The sequence below is a fragment of the Mixophyes fleayi genome, chromosome 3 (assembly GCF_038048845.1).
Source record: "Mixophyes fleayi isolate aMixFle1 chromosome 3, aMixFle1.hap1, whole genome shotgun sequence".
Lineage (NCBI taxonomy): Eukaryota > Metazoa > Chordata > Amphibia > Anura > Limnodynastidae > Mixophyes > Mixophyes fleayi.
In genome coordinates, this window is record NC_134404.1 from 303516099 (window position 1) to 303539494 (window position 23396).

The 23396-nt window shown below is 36.7% G+C and overlaps 1 protein-coding gene across 4 annotated transcripts in view; it reads left to right on the plus strand.

Annotated features, from left to right (window-relative positions):
• The first annotated feature begins 2542 nt into the window (after positions 1-2542).
• Positions 2543-23396, plus strand: part of MEIS1 (Meis homeobox 1) — a 116655-nt gene continuing 95801 nt past the window's right edge. Inside the window, exons 1-6 of one of the 4 annotated variants that reach the window (XM_075203916.1) lie at positions 2543-3293; positions 4894-5120; positions 6829-6970; positions 7345-7395; positions 8027-8077; positions 9283-9429. In XM_075203916.1, the coding sequence (XP_075060017.1) occupies positions 3282-3293; positions 4894-5120; positions 6829-6970; positions 7345-7395; positions 8027-8077; positions 9283-9429 (630 nt within the window). In that variant the 5' untranslated portion in view covers positions 2543-3281. The remainder of the gene's footprint in view (positions 3294-4893; positions 5121-6828; positions 6971-7344; positions 7396-8026; positions 8078-9282; positions 9430-23396) is intronic. The other 3 variants (XM_075203918.1, XM_075203917.1, XM_075203919.1) reach the window with 3 other exon arrangements.

Consider the following 23396-nt stretch of genomic DNA (forward strand, 5'->3'; position numbering starts at 1 on the left):
GTTATCCTGTTTTTATGGTCAGTATATTACAACGAAGTGTCATGACTAGCTAACCCCGAGACTAAACTGTTTGCCAACTGTAAAATCCTTATCCAGAATTAGAGCTGGACAAACAATAACGAGCTACTGTAAGTGATCACAGACTAGTGACCACTTATAGGCCCACAACTTGTAGCCTGCAACATGCTGAAAAGGACGGGAAAGGTTTTTTTTAGCCAAACTATTCATGCATCCATATAGCATAACATGCATATTTAAAAATATAGCATATAGCATTGTAAAGCTCCAAGGCATTGCTACAATTGATAATAGTATGATATGTAAAATAGCTTTATTATGAACATGGTGATGTTAGTTGTAGTCAGAATTAACAATGTGATATACTCGGTATATGTGTATTTTTTTAGGTGTTGCAGTTAAGGATGAATGAAATCACCTTACCAGCTCCCGAAGGTCGTATTTGTTTGTCGCCAAAGTTGAAGCCTCCTGCAAACCAGCGTCACAGAGGCTGACCCATGTTGACTTCTCTGATATGTGTCAGGCTCCCTATTTGGCTTACCTAACCTTGTCTGTTTTTGCCTTCTACTTCCCCAATCCCTCCATTGACCGAGAAGCCCACTGGTAATTCTCACTCATCTCTACCTGGTTATTTGTTCCCCTTTTAAAAGTAATGTCAAATAGCTCTTTAACTTTATCCCTGCTGGAAGGACGTGCTCTGAAATGTGTCTCAAGCCACTTTGGCAGTGGGAGATTTGAGGATCAGGGTAGTTATTTCACTGCTTGATCTGACACTTTTGTTTCTCCTAGCTAAACACCTCGATGACAGCTCCTTCCTTTTCTAAATGGGTAGCATCTAGCTCGGAGATCATTTGGATAAGCAAACAGATAAGAATTGGATGCCTGGTTAGCATATTATTTTGATATGTTTTTTTGTCAATTATCTGCCGGAAAGATAAGCAGCAGCTTCTAAAGGACAGCAAAATAAATGAGCGATTTGGACAAACACACGTATACCTGTGAGAAGTCACAGACACACTTTAGAAGTGACCATTCAGGATAGGTGCGCAGTGCTATAGATAATAGTGACAAAGACGCAAATACGAGATGCATGCAAAAGTTGTACACGCTGTCGTGCTTAAGAAGCTAGAATAAAAACTGCATATTTATTTTGCAACACACACACACACACACACACACACACATATATATATATATATATATATATATATATATATATATTTCTTGGAAATATATGAATATATGTGCTTGTCCATATTTTCACTGCATATACAAATGCATTAATTTATTGCATTAGGCCATTTGCTTTTGTTATTTGCCAGGTTTGGTGCTAGGATGTGTCTGTGTTTGGTTCCCAGAGCTACTTCTGCTGTGGTTACAGTGTACAGATGATAGGCTGTTCAGAGTAAGAAAACTCAGTTCTCCCCACGGTGAAGTCTTGGCACTCCCTGCAGATCCAAGCGCCCTGCTGATCGATTATTTGATAATTGATTTTCCCTCTAACCAATGCAAGGCTGTCTCTGCCATGCCGGATGGTGATTGGATGGGAGATTTTCTACCGCTGCCTACTGAGATTTGGGCTAGCTCACTTTCCACGACACAGAGGGGTATTTTCTGTATTTGGTCTTAAATGTGCAAGACTACGCTCCATAATCCACGCTGAATAATGTTTTCTGCTCTTTAGTCTATTTTAAGCAGTCTATTTTCCTATGCATGTTGATGTGTAATTCTAAATAAGTGTAAAACATGTTACCATAAAGCCGATTGCAAAATAAGAGCTCACGTTGAAAATCTTTTATTTTTATTCTATTATGCACACTAATACTACTGGTCACAATAGTAGCTTTGGATAACTTTTAGATACACTTGCAACTAGTGTACATGCAACTATGTAACGATGCCTCGACAAATAAAGATATGAATAATAAATAAAAGTAAAGATACAATGTAGCAATGTGAGGGGGTGCGATTTCAGTATAACATTGCAATGTTATGAATAGTAACTTGTATCCAGTAGCCTCAGCTTTCTCAGTGGAAGACAGCTACCATACACTAGCGAAATGGAAATTAAAAAAGCGCCATGTGACAGCTTGAGAGTGCCATGGATTGCTAGCTCATGGGGAGCATGGATTGCTAGCTCATGGGAAGCATGGATTGCTAGCTCATGGGGAGCATGGATTGCTAGCTCATGGGAAGCATGGATTGCAAGCTCATGGGGAGCATGGATTGCTAGCTCATGGGGAGCATGGATTGCTAGCTCATGGGGAGCATGCCTCCTGTTGGATCCTCAGCTAGCTGCTGCGCTCAGATGGGCTGGCAGCTCTGCTATCTCCATACAGAAAGGGTGCAGGAATAGACAGGACAAGCTGCAGTGTGTTGCAAGCTGGAAATAGTTGCTCTTTTTTTAGGTATAGTATTGGGAGTATGTGCTGTTTCTCCTGACTGAGATGTCCTCCTCCCCTCTCCACCCCCCCTCTCCACATGAGCTAGTTGATGAAGCCCATTGCATTGTGTAAGACGCGACCTGTTATGGCCACCACTACTTCCGGGTTCCAGCATTCTGGTCCAAACCCAGCTCTCCGCCTGTGCAACACACACATTACAAGCGCGGCGGGGCTGGGAGCGAGCAGCATCGATCGGGGCTTCTTTAAGTCGGACTGAGACATTTTTTTTTCTCTCTCTCCCCCTCTCTCCATCTCCTTTGCAGAACTCGCTTGTAACACAAGAGAGAGAGAGAGCGAGAGAGGCAGTGGAAAAAAAAAAGAAGGCTGCACATTCAGGACTGAATGAAGGAAGAGGGAGCCTGAGCTTTCTGCATTTTGCATCTGGACACTATTTTAAAGGGTTTTTTGACCGGTGCAAATCGCCCAGTGGATCATCATTCATTCACCACCTTGACAAGCTCACCTATGATTGACAGCTGAAGTGGCAGAAAGCCATGAGACTTTTGCTAGCTTGGTTCCAGGGGCACTTTTAAACTCATTTAGAAGGGGGAAAAAAAGAATTTTTCTTTCGCCCTGGTCTTGGAAAGAAAGTGTTTCATGCTGAATTATTTTGCTGTTTCTATGAGCTCGAACAAGCTGAAGATTTGGTTTAAATATTCAAGACACTGGAAACTTTAAAGAGGGATTTATTTTCATCGCTTTTCTTCTACTTTTTTTTTTTTTATCATCTTTTTGTGGAGTTGCGTAATTGATTCTGATCCACACTGGCCTTAAATAGGATATATTTGAAAGTGAAGTAGGAAGGAGTTAGGAAGGCCGATGGCTCAAAGGGTATGTACTGCATTTGAAAACATTTCTACTACTTAAATGTTCACTACTGTGTATTTGAAACGTGGCTCAGGCAGACGCTAAGAAAAGTTTTTTTTTCCATTTGAGATGAAATGTTGTTTTCACCTTTGCATAGAATTGCATGATTATACACACACAGAAACACACACAAATAAAAAATATTTTCTTCTATATTGCAATGGAGTGAAGGAGAATGCGTTTGTTTATGTGTTCAATATTTAGTGTTACAACTTGTACATAGCTTATGCACAAATTAAATAGAAAGCACATGATAGCTGTGATATAATAAACTTTTTACAAGTTGACAAAAAGATTTGAAAGCTAAACGTCAAAACTAATCTGTCACCCTATTCATGGGCATATTCCTTAGAAACACTCTGCTGTGTATATACACAGTGAAATGTATGCCTCTGTTCAAACAGTATTGTTAAAGTGTTTACTGTTGACAGCGAGCATCCACCAAACAATCCGACTTTCAAAGTGTTTGTGGATCAAGCCTGTGGGAATGTAAAGGAAGGTCTAATCTCTTCTCGGATCTGTCATTTCAATGAAGTTGTATTCCAAATACACAAGTAATCTTAATTGCTGCCACTTATTCTGAATATGTGCACATAATCAGTAGCGTTACAATAATTAAAAGTCATTAAACTTTGCATAATATCAGTACTGAACCATAATGAGCGATCCATAATAGAAATCTGGCTTGTTGCTGACACTTAAGTTCCAACCAAGTGTCACCACAATATACAAACTATTTACTGATTCACTGATAATTCATATCCCCTATTGGAATGTAATATAATCGTCACTACTAATCAGCTCTCTGCTGATTTTGTGATTCCTCACATAAGACAACCTGTAGTATATACAGAAATAAGAGTCACTGTATACATACAGACTATGGCTGTCACATTTTTATTTTTTTATGTAAAGTTTAACTCTTCTTTACGTGGCATACATTGTACCTTACGCTTGTGTAGCCTAGTTATCAAGAAAAGCAACAATTTTAGTTAAGTTTGTAATAAACATACATATATATGTAGAAATGTGTGCATAATCACTCACGCATACACACGCACATATATCTATATCTATATATATCTATATATATATATATATATATATATATATATATATATATATATATACATACTATTATTACAGTCATCGGAAATTCAGCATTTGGATAGTTGTGTATTTCCATGTAGAAAACCCAGCCTGAATCAGCATGGTAACTTCATATTCTTTATATAATTGGCCTCATTTGGACATTTTGGCATATGGTTACTGAATTAAGCAAACCCTTCTCAGCTTCATTTTCAGCTTGATTTCTCAACTGTCACATGTAAAATATTGCCAGTTATTGTGATTTTTCCTTGGTCTTCCACGTGAACAGCCTAGGAGAATAACTAATGAAATAAAATGCTAATCCTCCGAGACTGGCCGGGTAGATGGAGGAACTGAAACGTCCATTATGGAAGCTTCTGCTTGGAGGGGATGAAGTTAGCTGGAGGCCCCACCGAATGCCCTGCTCTCAATTGTCTGCTGGGTTGCTGATCCTGTTTTTCTGTCTATCATACAGTACGACGACTTGCCCCATTACGGTGGGATGGATGGAGTAGGGATCCCCAGTGCCATGTATGGGGATCCCCATGCTGCTAGATCCATGCAGCCCGTTCACCATCTGAATCACGGGCCACCGCTGCACTCTCACCAATACCCGCATACGGCCCACGCCAACGCTATGCCTCCCAGCATGGGCTCTTCGGTCAATGACGCTCTAAAGAGAGATAAAGATTCCATTTATGGGTAGGTACATCTGGCATCAACTTCCATAACAAATACTAGATTTTATTCACCAGGTTAAAACAGAACAGATGACCTCAAAACACCACTATTATTTATTTCGTGCACGTTTTTAAGCAGATCCCTCTGTGCTTTATCGCAGTGCTAATCAGCTACATAATATTAAGTATTTCTTACTCTCAAATTTAGGCTACAAACAAGGAAAGTTTAGCAATTCAATTCACAGATACAAAACTGCAGGTTTTTTTTTTACCAAAAGTATATTTTTTATGTTAAATTGCTGCTCAATTTCCCTGGTAAATAAAAATAAGCAAACACCATTTGATAAACCCCAGTGCGATTGCGTTTTTTATTTATTTTTATAAGTTTGTGGGAGACCGGTTGGTGCTTTATATAGAAAGATTTAAAGGTGCAAACTGCTGAGTAAAGTTTTAATCTACTGTGAACGCTATGACAATAGTAGTCTGAGAAATGTAAGAAAGTATGTGTACAACTGTGTTACATTCTATAGATATACAGATTTATGCATGTGTCTGTATGCATGCAGGAATATATGTATCCATGTACGTATATGTGTGGGTGTGTATATATATATATATATATCTATATCCACACACACACACATATATATATATATATATATATATATATATATATATATATATATGACCGTATATATATGTATGTATGTATGTATATATATATATATATCTATATATTTTGTCTTAACAGTGCTTGTCTTTTAAATAGACTTTGCATTGTTGTGTTAGACTAGGTCTATTTTCTCTATAGATGTCTTGAAATAACTTAAATAAATTAAAACAACACGCTCTGGTTAATGTGAAAACACGTGTAATCTCACTAATTTGTCGGTTACTACTCCTAATCTTTTGTAGCCATGGAGTTTATTTAAACGCATACTTGCAGTGCTTGGTGGTAACATATCTCATAGCACACTGCCCCCGAAAAGATTTTCACTCGTCCAAAACCGTTTTGCACATACTTATATTGAGACAGGGAAGGTTGCAGTTTACATAAGAATTGGAATAAATTACTTTAAGCACTTTTAATTGAGTTATAAGGTTAATGTAATTCCCTTTCCTCTTGTACTGAAAGCCAAATTTAGCTGCATTAAAATATTAAAGACTTGTCCAATTCTGCAGAAAGTAAGGTGTTATTACATTGTAAAATGAGGTGACATAAAAATAAGTAGTTTAAGCAGCTTCTTTTTTTTTTTAAAGTCATTTTATACTCCATTCCAGCTACATACATGTCTGCCCTTTATATAGAGGTGTATTACTAACTGATTACTGGAAATGTTCTTAAATAATCATCCGATTCTAATTTCTGTAACTGTATTTATCTACGTTATCGCAAAAAAATTAAATGATCCGTGCATTATCCGTGCATCTGGGGCAGAGGTCTCACTGCAAACACTGAGCCTTATTTTTGTGGTGTTTTACAGACTTAAACAAAAAAAGAGAAAGCGGGTTGCGATGGGTGTCTATAGGGCTTGTCTGTGTGTTAGCTGTAGAGATGTGTGCTGATCGCTCTTGCCCAGGGCCTGTGGTGTTTTGCCCTGGTGAGAGAAGCAGTGAGCTGGGAGGGGCAGGGGGCATCTGTCCTCTGATCATTTGGTAATTTTCTCTTTTACTGACAGTGGCTGTACGTGCTTTATTTGCTGTTTGTGACTGTTGTGCTTCTCTTGCAGACACCCCCTGTTCCCTCTGTTAGCACTGATTTTTGAAAAATGTGAACTAGCTACTTGTACTCCCCGAGAACCAGGGGTGGCTGGCGGTGATGTGTGCTCTTCTGAGTCTTTCAATGAGGACATTGCAGTATTCGCCAAACAGGTCAGCCAAACAATGCATATGTACGCTGCAATAACACCCCAACACCATACACACCATAAAGATCACATACACTCAAACATTGTACTGACCCGTCAACATCCATGATATTTTATTGATCCTCATATAGAGGGGCATACCTTACTGAGCCAATGTCTGCAAGATGATATATGATTATTATAGATGTCCTTGTTAATCGGAGGGGAGATGCAGACCCTGGCAGATCTAAATCAGTGTTTAAGTGCTAACTATATCAGCTTAGTGACTGTACATAACATTATATAATGGACCAGCCCGTTTAATGAAGCGGGTACTGTGACAACTGCGATGTTGGCAACTGTGTTTGAAAGTGATTTTGTTTTCCTATCTGGCTTCAGATTCGTGCAGAAAAACCCTTGTTCTCTTCAAACCCGGAGTTGGATAATTTGGTAAGTGACAAAAGTCTTTTTTTTTTTTAAGTTTTTTTACCTCCTGTCTTATTTGCTTGTTTATTTTGTATAGAGCTCTTAATTACAAGTAATACAGTGTAACAATTTGGTCTAAATAAATTACACAGTGATCAGAGGAGATATCTGCGGCTCTTAGTAAATGAGATGGCCTTTTTTTATGACACCCAGTAAGTGACTGCAGTAATCAGTTTCTTGGTTTATTTAGGGTTGTCAAAACCTTTGGTCTTCTCTCTGCTATCACATCCCCCAGAGTTTTAGACAAACAGATTGAAAATACTTCAAAAGCCCCCCACTATTTAGGGATTCCAATTGAAAGGCAGAAAAAATAAAACGTGTAGCCCAAACTACGACACCATTTGCTGTACTAGTTTTATATTTTATCTTACTTGACATTGAGCGAGTTTGGTTTATGGTAATTTTGGAGGGTGATGGAATATTGTATCTAATTAAGAGGCCAAATACACGTTGTTAAAAAGTTGTGCTGAGCAAGTTGTTGTTGTTGTTTTTTTGGGTTATCAGCACCCCTAAAATCAGACTGTTTTGTATCTCTATTTCTTTGTGAAACGCACAAGTAAAGTGACAATGCTGTTTGTGTTCTTGTTTTTTGCAGATGATCCAAGCCATACAAGTATTAAGGTTTCATCTGTTGGAATTAGAAAAGGTAATGCACGCTAAGTCGTGGAGAAACAAGCTATAGCTAATAGTAAATTTGCATAAATGTCTTTATTTCTGGTTCCCTGTAATTAGTGTCAAGACCAATCACGGAATCCATTCCTCTTTTCAGTTTAATTGCGTTTTCAGCTACTAAAACCAGGATCACAAACGCCCCGGCCTTGTGTTCATTTTAATACTCTCCTGGCTTTGTATAGTTGCTGTCTTTCTCAGAGTTCTTAGTATTTATTCATATTTTCCATTTAAACTCCAACGGTTTTAGCTGCATAGATTTGTTTTTATAGATACAAAAATAAAATAAAGCCAAAATTAGGGGGGTGAAATTCAGGACAGTTATTGTTCTGTGAGCTTTTACTGAGACAAAGCAAAGCTGGTTTATCTGCTAGCTCCTGCTCACTGGGACTATGTTTGAATGCTGAAGGGAAAAGAAGGATGATAATGTGATTTTACTGGCTGTTTTGCATTTGAGCAATAAAGGGTATTGCAGTTTGATGCCAGCTATAAAAGTTGCAAGCAAGCTTGAAGACTTTTTTTTTTTATTTTATTTATTCCATTTCTGTTTGGATTTAAATATTAAAACACTTTAAAGCTTCTGAGTGCAATGTTTTTTCCACAGTCCCCATTTGCCTAACCATGCCTGCTTAGTTCTGCAATCTTAGTGCTTGCATTATAATTGTTAGGATTCGGTAATAAAGGTGCCCTTGAGTATACATTCTGCATGTCAGCATATCCACGTATTGCTTTCCCAATGTTTTGTTCCCCCCTTCTGTATTTGCCTTGAGCAGACCCTAAAAGCCCCCTCTGATGATATAACTAGATGAAATTAAATAGTTTACTTTAAATGTCACCCATGCAGCAGGTCATCTCTCTCGTGGTCACAGCCCCGGGAGCAGATGAATTTAGCACGGGTGTTGAATTTGTTGTAGCTTGTGAATCATCTTGTCAGTGTCAATTTTCTAGGATATCTCTATTTTAGCAGAAAAGAAAGTTAGTCCTAATTCCGGATGCGTCGGGCAGGGTCTCAGGAGGATAATTGCAATGTGTTCCCCTTGTTTGGGAGCGCCGTGCTCTACTAAGAGATCTTGATTGCTCTTGTCAATTTTATTCATCTACGCCTGATTATATTTCCATCTCAATGCTCTTATTACTATTATTATTATTTTTTTATTATTCTCTCTTCACCCGCTGATGCAGGTACACGAACTCTGTGACAATTTCTGCCATCGGTATATTAGTTGTTTGAAAGGAAAAATGCCCATAGACCTGGTCATAGAAGACAGGGATGGTGGATCCAAATCAGACAGCGAAGACATGACCAGATCAGCAAACCTAACAGATCAGGTAAGCAGACACAACTACCCCCCCTCCCCTCCTTCTCTTCCTCATCCATCCCATTGATATGCACACCGTTGGCTGGGTACTTTCTATTATTTGCATATGATTAAGCTCCTTTTAGATACATTTCCATCGAAATGAAAATTTTTGAATAATGTGCCTATTATTGCTTCATTAAGCCCTGCTCTTGGATTCGACCTGGCAAGATGAGCTTGTAAAAAAAAAAGCCTCCGCCAGCCAATATGTCCTGCTTTTGGGTGGCTTTTCCTCTTTGCCTGATTTTCAATTCTCCAGTAATTATAACATATCGCGTCTCATACGGCTCATTTGATTAGAGCGATAAACGCAATGGGTTAAATGCTCTCCAGTGTATCCCCGGTGCTACCTAGGAATATCATTGTGAATTGGGGGATAAGGTGGAATATCCAAGTCTAGGTGGTCTGGTAAATAACATGGAGAAGGGCTGAAAAGAAGCAAAGGCTGGGCTATTTTCTTGCTGTCTGTACGGTTCATTAGCCTGTCTTGTCAGTTTCCCTTGGCCGAGCGCATTCAGACCTCAGTGCACATTGCTTTGTGCACAGGCTGCTTGCAGATATCGCGCCCATTTCCCTTCCCTCCCTCTCGCATGGAAGAGAGAGAGAGGGAAGAGCTGAAATAAAAGCAACTCAGAGCGACTCTTTACATGTCTATTTATAGTTTCTCACTCTCCTCGTCGTCTTCGTGTTTTATTATAAATTATACATAGCAATGTGTACAGTGATCCTATCAGGAGCGCCGCACGGAGGAAGGGCAGGCTGGTTTTTGTCTTGCAGTCATTGACTTTTTGGTGAATAGGCTCTGACCCCCTCAGCTGCCGTAGATTGGCGTAATGGTGTCGCGCTACCCTCAGGAGGAAGGAAGGGGGTCGTGTAATAATTATCGTGTATATAACAAGTGCATTTGAAGGTTTACATGAGAAGACTGGGAGCAATGATTTAATTAAGCGGTCACTTTTTATAGGCATGGGTTAATATGGTCTGTGTGGAGATGGTTTGGAAATTTCTATTGAAGTATCAGGCAAGGGTTCATGGCATAGGGGGATTACAGGTGCCCCGGAATCTCCCCTCTAGACGTGTGGGGTAGGGAGATATAAATTCTATAATATAGTAAGTAGAATCTTTATATATATATATATATATATATATATATATATATATATATATATATATATCTATATGTGTGTGTGTGTATATATATATATATATATATATATATATACACATATATACACACATACATATATATATATATATATATATATATATATACAATTGTAATATATTGGTGAAAGACAATGTTGGAATTCCCCCTATCAAAATCCTTTACCCCAGAATTGTTTAGGTCTGTGTATTGCCCTTAATTAAAAAGAATGAGTAGAGTTGGTTGTATGGTGTGCAACTGATGCTTTGTACTGAGTACAGTGGATTTTCCAGCAGTGTAAATGTTAATTAGACTGCTGTTATGGAAAAGTGATGTGTTAAGTATATAAGTCTGACTTTTATGCGTTGGAAGAGTTACACTTATTTTGTAATTTACATTATTTTACATGCAACATCCATCAAGGCCACTGTTCTGGTTTCAAATATACAAATATTCCTGAATTATAAAGAGAAAATAGTTCACATTTTTATATATTTTTTTAAGATCAGCCATATTTTGATAATTAATTATATATGCATATGGGTTCATCATGAACTCTATCTTGTTCTCCGTCTCTGTTTCTTTCTCTCTCTCTGTCTCATTAGATATTTTATATTAATATATATTAATTATATTAATTTAATCATTATTTTCATTCTGGTACCAAGAAACACTCAACTTCATTAGATTTCATGCTGGTGTTATTTTTTTTTTTCAAATCTGGTAATGTTCCTGTCATAGTTTAAAAATTGGTATTATTAATGTCTACTAGACAGCATTGAAAGTATAATCAGTGTAACTCCTGGGAATTCTATGCTGGTTACACTAGGCACGGCCAAGCAAAACAATTTCCTAAGCCCCTATTCTTACCAGAGGGAACTTAAACGACACAACAACTCCACCCTTGGTACCAATAGGGTTAAATAGTTATGCTGTGATTTTATATGTTTGTTGATTGGTAGTGTTATCAGATGTTTTTTTATAGGTCTTAAGGCTTTATTATCATGGTGGAGAATAATGTTACCGGTAAGGGAATATTTGAAAACGTAATTGTAATATGAAAACATTTTACTCTTAGCATATGGCAAAGTGTATACATTACACTTTTTTTTTTTTGAAAATCATTCAGTGCAAATAATACTTTCTATTATTTGTTGCCTAGTAAATCTCATATATATTTATTTGTGTGATTTACAGATACCAGGTGTGTTTTTTGTGTGTGTAGTTTCTTTGATAAGTTAACATCTTGTTCGTTCCCTACAAATGTGTAGAGGTTATGTGTTTTAGTGACATGGCCTTGTTCACGTCACATTTCAATATATAGCTTTGTGTCCTAGGAAACCTATAGAGAAACACAGGCCATAGCTGCTCAACACAAAATTGCAATCCAACAAGTCTAGCTAGAAATTGGGTTTCTAAAAGCTCCGGAGTGCTGGGTACATAAAGCTATTTGAGCAAATTACAAGAATAGCTCCGGGGCACAAATGAAATCAACACTTTAATTGCCTCCAAAATGAAGATTTATACCCCCCATTTTCCCAAGAAATCATTATTTTCTTGGGAAAGTGACCGACAAAGCAAGGTAACAACATAGTTTAAACATCAATTAGCAAATTCAACTGATTTGGAAAAGTTGCAAAATTTTTTTTACATTTTTTTTTTAGGAAGGCCAAAATTAATTTTGAACTTTAAATTGAATAACTATTTGCGGTAAAACAAACCCTATGCCATAAGTAAGTTTATTTCATTTTGTATTATCTCACTGAAACATCTCACGCCTATAGCATGTCAACATTGCATGTAATTAATTCTGTGCATGTATTCACCTTCTTAATGTAGAGCTTTCTAATTTACAAACCAATTTACAGCCTTAATACACGTAAGTTTAACTTCATTATGTAAGGTACATTTTAATGATGAAGCTTTAAACTAAATATACAACATCTTTAACTAATAGTCCGCCGGAAGTGGTATTGTGTGTATTTTGTTATGTTACTTTTATTTGATGTCTATTATGGCTTAATAGAAGAACTGATATGATTTATTTGTATTGCACAATCCCATTTAGGATGTCAGTTATTAATAGAATATTTGGGAATTAGCTCATTTGCCTCATCACAAAGAGATTTTGCCGTTAATGGACATAAATCATGAAAAGTTTTATCAATTCTGTTTTTTAGTATAGAAGTCAGGACCCTTTGAAGGGAATCTGAACAAGACACCCAGAATACAAGCCCCACCCCCGAAAATGTTTGCTGTAGACTTTAAAAAATATGAAACTTTGCATTTTCCTATGAATGCAGCCGAGCCAGTTCCAACTGTTCTGTTGTCTACTTGCTGACAAATGCAGATACCCTTCAGGTGTTATGTGATCTGGAGTTGCAAGTTGCCTGTTTAACTTGTTTTGTGGCACTAGAGTCTGTTCTTCATCTTGTCATGTAATGTAATGCAAGCGTTTCCTGTCCAGCAACTGACCTCTCCACACAGCCCCACCTCTGCTTACCTCAGAAGGAGTGCCTAATAAATAAACAGCTATGTTTCATTAGCCATTTCTAGGAAAGCTGTTTCCTCAGTCTGTCTGATACTTTGCTATTTCATATTTTGAGATAACTTTACTTTGCTATTGTATTTTGTATTTTGCTGCCATAGCTTTCTGTAAGGTTTGGATACAAAGCTACAGTTACTGTAATGCTTGTGTATACCTAGACTTAGTCAGCGTATTGATTCAGGTGACCTTATTATGTGCATTGTTGTTGGATGCTAGTGTCAATTAAGGTTTAGGATCTATTAATAGCTGCAATCTGCAACACATAGCAAAATGCTTCAATTTGAAATGGGTTGTATTTGGGGCCCATTTTTTTTATAAGGGTGCCCGCACTCCCAACTAAAATATGTATTGGAATTTGTAAACACAGTGAATTAATAATAGCCATTTCAATTATATGAAATGTGTTATCATTACCCCCGGGCTTGACTTATTTCGGATGTGGTGTATGATTTTAATATATGGAAGATATTACATGAAGGCCTGTGACAATCCCAGGTTTAAAGATTTGTCCATGGAAATGTTGGTTCCCTATTTTTATATTCTGACCAACTGCCCTATTAGAGCCACTGCTCTTAGTATATTCAATGCAGTTTTCACCATCCATTCTTAGCGCCAAACTCTCTCTATATACATGCATATATATATATATATATATATATATATATATATACACGTTTAATATATATATATATATATATATATATATATATATATATATATATATATATATTTGTATATGCTCACATATATGTGTGTGTGTAAACATTCCACAAGTTACAAACAAGAGCAGCTTTTGCAATCTCTTAAAACACTGCAAAAGCTGCTGTCTGTTTTTTGTTTAGCTGAAAGTTTACTTTTTACATATTGAGCGATTCTACTGTCATTCGTGGTTGATGAAATTAAAGCAGGTTAAAGACAGGGTGGGGAAACTCACGTAGGCCATGTGTTACACGTTAAAGTGCCATATATTTATGTACTAGTCTCAGCCTATATTGTCACTAGTGAGCACTTTTCAAGGTATGATAATCCCTGCAGTGTAAGCAAAGTGCTACCTGCGACCTTTGACACACCTGTACATAAATAAGTGCACTCTTAAAATCTGACTCAATTTTCTGCTATCAAACTTTTTGGCATTTCTTGCAAATTTCAGAAGAGCTCAAGTTTCCGTTGCCCTCTAGCTACACAGGAGTTGATTTATTCAATTTCATAAGTTACAGATGAACAGTATGCATTGGACATTTTAAAATATTGCAACTAAAGCGATACACAGCAGTATGGTACCAATAACAGGCAATTGACTTTATTATTTTAAAAAGATATGTGTAAAGTGATGACAATGTTGTCTTTGTATGTCAAAACATAATGCACAGTTGCTTGCTCCTTTATAGAAATGTTTTTTTTCTTCTATTTACTAAATCATTCTTGTCATTACTGAAACAACCACGTCTACTTTATCTCATTTAAAGCTGGATTTTCAATGCCTGAATGTATGTTTTATGTGATAATAAGTACATTGCACTTTGTAAGTGTACAGTAGAAATAACATACACTGATCATCTAAACAGCTGTAGATGTAAAGTACAAGCGAGTAAGCATAGTTTAAGTCTAATTACAAAGAGCATTTACTTAGAATATACGGAATTACGATTTTCTATTGCATATAAAATACTTTGGGGGTTTACTGCTCAATGGTCTCTTAAAAAAGTATTGTACTTTTGATACCAGATGCTGAAAGTGAAGTGTTGTTATAATTATTAGTATAGTGGTCTATAATTCTCCATTCCATCTTTTCATAAAACTTGATTAAACAGCAAAAAAGTTATGTCTACCTGAATCACGAATGTTGCAATCATGTTTGGATCCTACTTTAAGAACATAATTGCTAATTAATATTGCTAATTGTAAAAACGTATAATGTAAAAGGTCTCTATTCACTTTCTCTTTCAAGTTATGCAAAATGCTTTTTCCACGTATGTTCCAGTTGCAATAGTTACTTTGAAATATTTCAAGTTGTTAATGTGTTTTACTGCTGAATAAAGACATATTAGCAAATAATAAGAACATGTTTTCTTTCGAAGTAATATTTCTCAGTCAAACTGATTCTTCTAAAAAAGCAATGTGTTCATAGAGTCTTAACATTGTCATTAATATACCAGCTTGTGTTTAGAGGAGCACATTTTTCCCACAATGGAAAAACAAGACGCTAGCTAGAGTTAGACAGATGGCAGTAAAAGATAGATGTAAAAATAGTATTAGAAACAAATATAGCAAATATGTAAGAATGTACCATTCAAAGCACATAGACAATTACTTTTTACCCAATATTAAAGCCATACTATTATAACATTATATCTATGTTTATCAATTAATATAGCCACAAGTATAGTAAATAGTATGCTGTGCTTCATTGGGTACAATAATGACATTTATTGGTGTTGCACAAAGTGAATTGCACGTAGATCATTATCAATCAGTTTTGCATGTTTTCCCATGCATGTTTTTTTTACTGTTTATACACTTTAATATAAAAAGAAAACTTGTTTCACAAATGTGATTATTCACAAGAATTGTGCAAATGATCTAATTATCAAATCCATGACAAGTCTAAAGACAGAAACATTTCTAGAAAAAAAAAAATCAGGCAATCGGCCAAATTCCTGTAGGGGCTAGAAAGGGAATGATCAAAATATGAACATGCAATGAGACTTCCCGTAAAAAAAAAAAGACTATTATTCAACATTATTTGACTCTAATGTCAAGGAGACTGTAGAGAAGCAGAAAAGCGATAAAAGATCTCTGTAATGTCTACCATGTATTCTTAAATATATGCTAATAGCTTTTTTTTACTCTTAATATCGCAACTGACTGAACTTTAATTGCGTTACCAAAGTTCAGCGTTTCTGTGTGGTTTTAAGGAATAAAAGACAATTTCCTCAGACATAAATCAGACCTAATATGTGTATGTTTTAAATAACTTAATATATATGTTAAAACAAATTTAGTGAAGTTTTTAAGCTAAAACCAGGTCTTCTGCAGAAAGACATAATGCAAAATACGCCGTAAACAGCTATCACCAGATTCCGAAATATGCCCAGAATGTAGACTGAGGGAGTCTCACTTAATTTGCTCTTATCTTGTGAGCTGGCTATGCAGTCTCTCAAATGTTCTTTTTTTTCCGTTCAAGTCTGATTGAACAAGAATAAGGAAACGCACCATTATATTGAATTTTACTTCCTTTAGGATGAGTTTAAGAAAAGATGGTTAATGGCTGCAATGTTTTAGTCCAATATGTCCTCTGACAAGTTGTAAGGATCCTTCCTTATAGGAAGTTCCACGTTGTATGGACAGTTGTTGCTAGGCTGGGTGGTGAAGCTATGTGCGCTCAAAATACACAAGGAAACTTTGAGTGGACCATAGTTATTTGACCCTGGGGTATGAACTAGGGTCACCCATTTCAGAGGCAGTGACATTACCACTGAGCTACTCCTGTAGCCCTCCAGGGCAACAACATTAGTGTTTCTTGTGCTCAGTGAATAATCAGGGGTATGCAAGCTGTGAATATTATGCAACTTGTAGATAGAAGTGAATTGTACCTTCAAGTCACTGCTAAAAATAATGTTAAAAATATCCTTATGAAGGAATAATGTTGATACAAAGCATGCATAAAAAAGATATTTTTAAATGCCTTGTATGTTGAATATATAATAAAAAAAACGTTAAAAAAAACCCAAAAAAAACACTTGGTGATCTGGAGCCAAACTCTGATAAATTCCCCACCATGGTGTCTATGAAACAGGAATTCCTTATGCATGACCTAATTCCTGAATGTCAATGTGTTTTTTTTTGCTCTCCACGTTATTTAAGTTATAGAGGAAAATTTAGTCCTAAAAAAGAGCCTTAAAAAAAAAAGAAACAAGTTTAGTCCCAAAAAAAATAAACATATATATCTGTGTGTGTGTCACATCGCACACATATATTATAGTAAGGTTAAATCCACAACACTCTAACCAAAAATTAGATTGTAAGCTTGGTAACTTGTGCGTGAGTACCGTTAAGTCTTTAGGACAAATGAAAAAAATAATTGTGTACGCACAATATCAATACTTTTTGCATCGTCCACATTTAATAGCAAACTTTTCATGGGTAGAATAGAATGGCAAATTAGAAATCTTTTCCGTTAAGTGTCTTCAGGGAAATATTGGAGGACAACTATAAATGGTGTGAGAACAGACATTAATCGTATGTCCCATTTTATAGGGTAAAATCAATTAAGAAAAATACTTGTTTGCATATCTTACATAATTTACCAGATTTTTATATTTACTTTGATTCTACAAATAACTTTTTAGTCCACTTCCCTTATATGTATTTTTTCTCTGCATGTTTTTTCTCTAATCAAGCATATCTTATGAATTAGTCCATTTAAAAACCTTTCCCCATCTTCTTTATTCTGGACAATGCTTTCATCTTATACTGTAGTAGTAATAGTTGTAGTTGTAGTGTTTGATATGGACATCTGATCCATTCATCTGTCTTCCCACTGAATAACTCAGGGAGGTGAGAGTCTTCTGTTGCTCAGATGATGATCTCATGAGAATCAGTTGTGCAAAGTTAGTTGTGAGATAGCGGGATGCATAACGGCAGTGAAATTTGCAAAGTTAGCAAGGTGTAATGGAACCAATGGAATATATACTGACATAGTAGCTCTAATATGTAACTCAAAGAGCAAGTATTAGAATTAACATATATTAAATGTTGTGCATTAATGAGCTGAATAACATATATGAAATAACTGGATTGTGTATAGCTAATTAAATATATCAATTCCGTCCTCTGTAGCAGTTTACCCTGTTAGCTGGGAGGCGCTCCTCTAACCGATCATGCAGTTGTAGTGACCACTTGGCAGACTTGCTGTATGATCGGTGGATTCATGGGCTGGGTCAGTGATATCACAGCAGCTTAAATGACTGCATTCTCAGACACTGTCCTAAGCATGTGGGAGGAGCTGCAGCTGTCTGTAGTGCAGTTTGGAGGTAATACTTTTATAGCGGCTGCAGGGGAATGTCGGGTTAACACTGAAGAATACATTTTACCTTCACGGCATATTACCTTTATGGTTAATATCTGAACGTTTTAGTGCTGGTGTTTAGTGGTCCTTTAAGTCTGGTTTCACAACATGATATCAGACAGTTCAAGCGCCATCCAATTTCTCCTCCCATCATTCCTTGCACCGACTGTTGACAGAGTCTGCCAACAGCTATCATGAGGATAGTTATCAGCCTGTGGCAGCAGTAGAAGCACTGATCATGCTCTTAACTTGTTAGAGGGCAGTGGGCAAGCATGGTGACAAAGCCTACACTACTTGGGGCCCTAGGCAGTTCTTTACATTGTGAAAGGTTAATTTAGCCCCGTAGTATTTCAGCTTAATAGCTCTGCCAAAATTAAGACATATTTATACATACATTTAATAAATGCAAACAAAAGATTGAAACATAAATGTTAATATTATATGAGGAAATTCATAGTCTGCAGAATTATTTATATGCAGCAAATAGTAATTACTGCACACGTACATATGCGTATAGGTGATATTATTAGCACATAAAACTGCAACACGACTGAAATAGCATTTTTCACATTTAGCCAAGCCTCATTGTTAGAATTACATGTAATAAACTCACACACTCAAAAAAAAAGTCTAATAGAAAAGAAATAGGTAAGTGATTAAATCTGATGACTGAATAGTAGTAACATTGAGTAGCTTGCTGGGGACCCTGCTTTAAATCCCAGTTTCTTTTGAAACAGTATTGCACATGATTGCTCCAAAAATATTTTAAATGAAAATATCTTAAATTCCATGGAAATAGCCTCAGCAGATTATTTCTGAAATGAAAGTGTTGAAAAATCTGTATGTAATATTTCATGGGTAAATGCTGTTTGAACTGAGCGTCTGTGACACCCCATGGTATTCTTAGTGAAGCTCCTCTCAATTTGTAGATGACACCCCATATGTCCTTGCCGAATGTCTAGTGTCCAGTTAGATTTTTTTTCCATTGTTTGTTCATTTGGCACAGACCTATCTGCAGAAACAAGTAGTAAGCATGAAGAAAACTATTTACCTGGTACGCTATTTTGTGTGCAGTTTCAGCAACTTATATCACAGACATAGTTAAATTAAATGTAATATAGAAAGTAAACCGCAACATTTAGGGGTATATTTACTAAACTGCAGGTTTGAAAAAGTGGAGATGTTGCTTATAGCAACCAATCAGATTCTAGCTGTCATTTTGTAGAATGTACTACATAAATGATAATTAGAATCTGATTGGTTGCTATAGGCAACATCTACACTTTCTCAAACCCGCAGTTTAGTAAATATACCCCTTCGGGCTAGATTTACTAAGCTGCGGGTTTGACAAAGTGGGGATGTTGCCTATAGCAACCAATCAGATTCTAGCTGTCATTTTGTAGAATGTACTAAATAAATGAAAGCTAGAATCTAGCCCTTAGTGTCAAAAGTGGCGGTGAGATGTCACTGTCCGTGCCTGTGAGAGATTATGCGGGTCTTGTAGAGCTGGACGCAAATTTTTTTACTTTTGCGTAAGCTCATAGAGCACTATTACCGAAACTATAGATTTGCATGCACACTCAGAAGCAAATAAAGTATTATACATGAAAATTGCAATTTACATCCAACTCTACATAACAACCTATATCTTCTCTTCATTGTTCACAGCATTTCTACTGTTAGGTCTGGATTGGGTTTAATTTAGCTAGTCTAGATATTCCATACTTGCCTACTTTTGCAGGCAGCTTTCCGGGAGGGGGCCCGTTGAGGAGGGCATGGCCATTCGCGGGGCACCGTCAGGCTCCGCCCCTGTCAATATCAGCCAATTTTAGCCAATCACACTAGGGGCCACGATGACGCGTTTAGCTCCGCTCCGGCCATCTTCAACAACGCCGAAATCTGGATCCGGGATTTTTGCCTGCAGTCTCGGGAGTCCGGGAGAACTCCTAAAAATTCGGGAGTCTCCCGGACATTCTGGCAGAGTAGGCAACTATGAGATATTCATATGAAAGGCAAACAAATTAAAAACATTTTACAATGAGTGGGGAAGAAAAGTACATAGAAAATATGAGGTTATATTAGGAGATAGAGCACTGCATTTAATGCTATGGTCAGCTGGATGATAGTAGTTAGATATTTGCAATAGGTGGTGTATGTTATGGTAATGCAGAGGGGTTTACTAAAGGCTATATTTGATCACCTCAGTATTTATGTTTATTTATCTCTTATGACTTTATGCGCCTGAACAACATATGTTTTTGCCCCTAACCTGAACAGAATAGCTGGAAGATAACACAGGTCCGACATGCTGGTAGAAACTTACAATCAGTAAAACACCTTAAATTGTGTGTAACATTTTTTAAGGCACCACCAAAATGTAAGTCATGTGCAAAACATACTGATAACATTCACACATATGTATGTAAATTTTTTACCAGAAATAAAATATTTGCGATGAAGCTGTAATGATGGGAAGGGATATTTACCAATGCTCAGCAGACATCCTCTCAGTCATTGTGCTGAATCACACAGCAACTTGTAGCCACATTTAGCAGAAATGGACTGTAGCATCTTAAGTCCAGGCATTGTATAATAAATACGTTTTACACTCACACACACACAAACACATACTTCACACATACACTTACTCGCATGCACACACACACACACACACTTGTAAACGTCATTAGTAGCTATTTTATATAATGCAACCTGTATTTAAGTTTTGGTGGTCCTTTAAGGATGCTGCATCCACTTTTAGCACAAAGTGACAATGTAGAAACTAAACAACTATTAATTACAGATAAAGTGTGGATTAATACACAATCACTGTAAAAGTAAGATCATAGAGCAGGAAAGATGTTGTTTTTTACTGATTTTCAGTCTTCATATTTCAAATCACTCCAAACCTCTCTAATACAATGGGTCTTTTCATCCTCCAAAATACAGAACAACTGGAGACTGCTCTAGAAATACTTTTCCTATTATCCAACTTGCTCAAATACGGTAACTTGCCTAAAATGCTAAAATGGTACTTTATCATTCTCTTGTTGCTATAATTTAATGATGCTTTTAACTACAAAAGGTAGTGAAAGGCATATGTCAAAAAAAGGGTAAGCTGGCCTCTTATGCATTGCAAGTGAGCACTGATTACTGCCCAAATATCTAATCCCACCAGACTAATTCATCTTTGCTCAAATTCTTTACTGAAATGAATATATTTTTCAAAACAGTTAGCTAGATGCTTGATATTCTGGGGAATATGGTGCAACGATGATTTGCAGCTTGACCAAGCTGTGAAAGACGTTTCTAACTATATGTAGTTTCTGAAACCTCTGCTTACATAGTGCTTTAGTCCCTACCCACTGGCTTTACAAATTATGATTTTACTAGTATTTTCTAACACTAATAAAATCATATAAAGGGTATGAGTAGGGAACCTATTGGCTACAATGACCTAATACCCATTGACACTTGCACCTGCAAGTCAACACAAGAGGGTCAGCAAAGTGTTCTCCAGCCTAATGCATCGCAGTGTCTGTTGAGTAGGAAAGGATGGTAACCAAAGCCTATACATCATCTAGCCAGCTTGTTGAATTTGTATTACCCTTCAATATAACACAAAACTGCTCTGGTGATAAATTTGTGTGTAATTATGCACACAGCTGAACTGAGTCAACGCGCAGCAAAAATAAACAACTGCCTAAATGATATAAAGGCATCCTTGAAAAACACAGCAACAATCCAGAATCATAAAGCAAGATATATGTAGCAAAAGTTTCAATAGATCATGCCCAACTCAATAAATTTTTCTGAAGTTGTCTGAATTCAGGTAATCTATTTAACTAACTTATGTTCTATTAAAAAATAGAACGTACAAATAAATCCTACTTTTACATAGCCTGTATTTGACTTTAAAGTGTCTGTTTTACCTGATTTAATCCATTATTTTATTACTATTTATATTCCTACATATTTACAGCATAGTTTCCAACCTTTAAAAGCTGGCCTCCGGGAGTCTCGGAATAGAGGTGGGTGTGAGGGGGCTGAGCTCCGCGAATTGCGTCCTTTTGGCCCCACCCCTATGATGTAATGACACAACCCCATCATTTTAACATGGGGGTGGGCCAAAATGATTCCCGGAGAATCGCATCATGGAGCCTTCAAATCTGCCCACTTCACTAGGAAGTGGGCAGATGCGGGAGAATTGCCAGCTCTCACAGGAGTCCGGGAGACCTACCCGAAATTCTGGACTCTCCTGGGCATTCCGGGAGAGTTGGCAAGTATGATTTACAGCCGCTACAGTTTGTTACGTTATGTGTATTCAAAGCTCTTCTGCTGCCCACCAAACCAGTCTGAATTTGGAAGACAAACCGATGCAGTTTTGGCTCAGTGTCTTATAATCTTCTATTTTATAGACTTCTTCTGAATTGTTGCAGAAGGGCTGTATTGTGGGATACATGACGGTCCCCAGCTTTCTGCTAGGGAGGAAAGATAGTCTTTCCTCCCTAGCATGTAGCTAAATGTGGCTATTTCACAGTGCATTCATATTTAGTGCTGTGGTATTATAATGACTTAGCAGCCATCAAGGGATTTTAAACATATACTGAGTCTGAGTCTATTGTAAAAGAGGTAACGCTATATTGGGTGATTCACTAAAGACTGTAACTTTTGCAGGCTTGGAAAATCTGAATTGGCCTATTACCTGCCCAACCACTATTGGAGGAAAGAATGTGTTTTGTTTTTTTCCACATCTGAAGTTTAGGTTTTAGTAAATCACCCTTAAGTCTAAAACACAGTGAATACCTAATATATTCTATAAAAAGTACTGAAACTTCAGGCAACAAGACAACAAATATTTTAGGCATTTTCATCAATTTGATATAGGTTGAAATGTAATTTATAAGAGTTTGATTGGATATACAACATCTTTTGGTTGTTAATGTAATATATATTTAGTAAGCTGAAAATATATCAGCTGCATGTGGTTGAAAGAGAGTGTAATTGTATGCAATTTGCTTATAACATGATCTTTTTAAATACAGTGGTGCATGAGCAATTAATATCTCATCCTGCAATTTATAAGATATTAGAAGTCACTGATCTTATAAAGGTATAAGCCTGTAAGCCAAGTACTTCCATACACTGCTCAGAAATCCCAAGATACTTTAAATATCC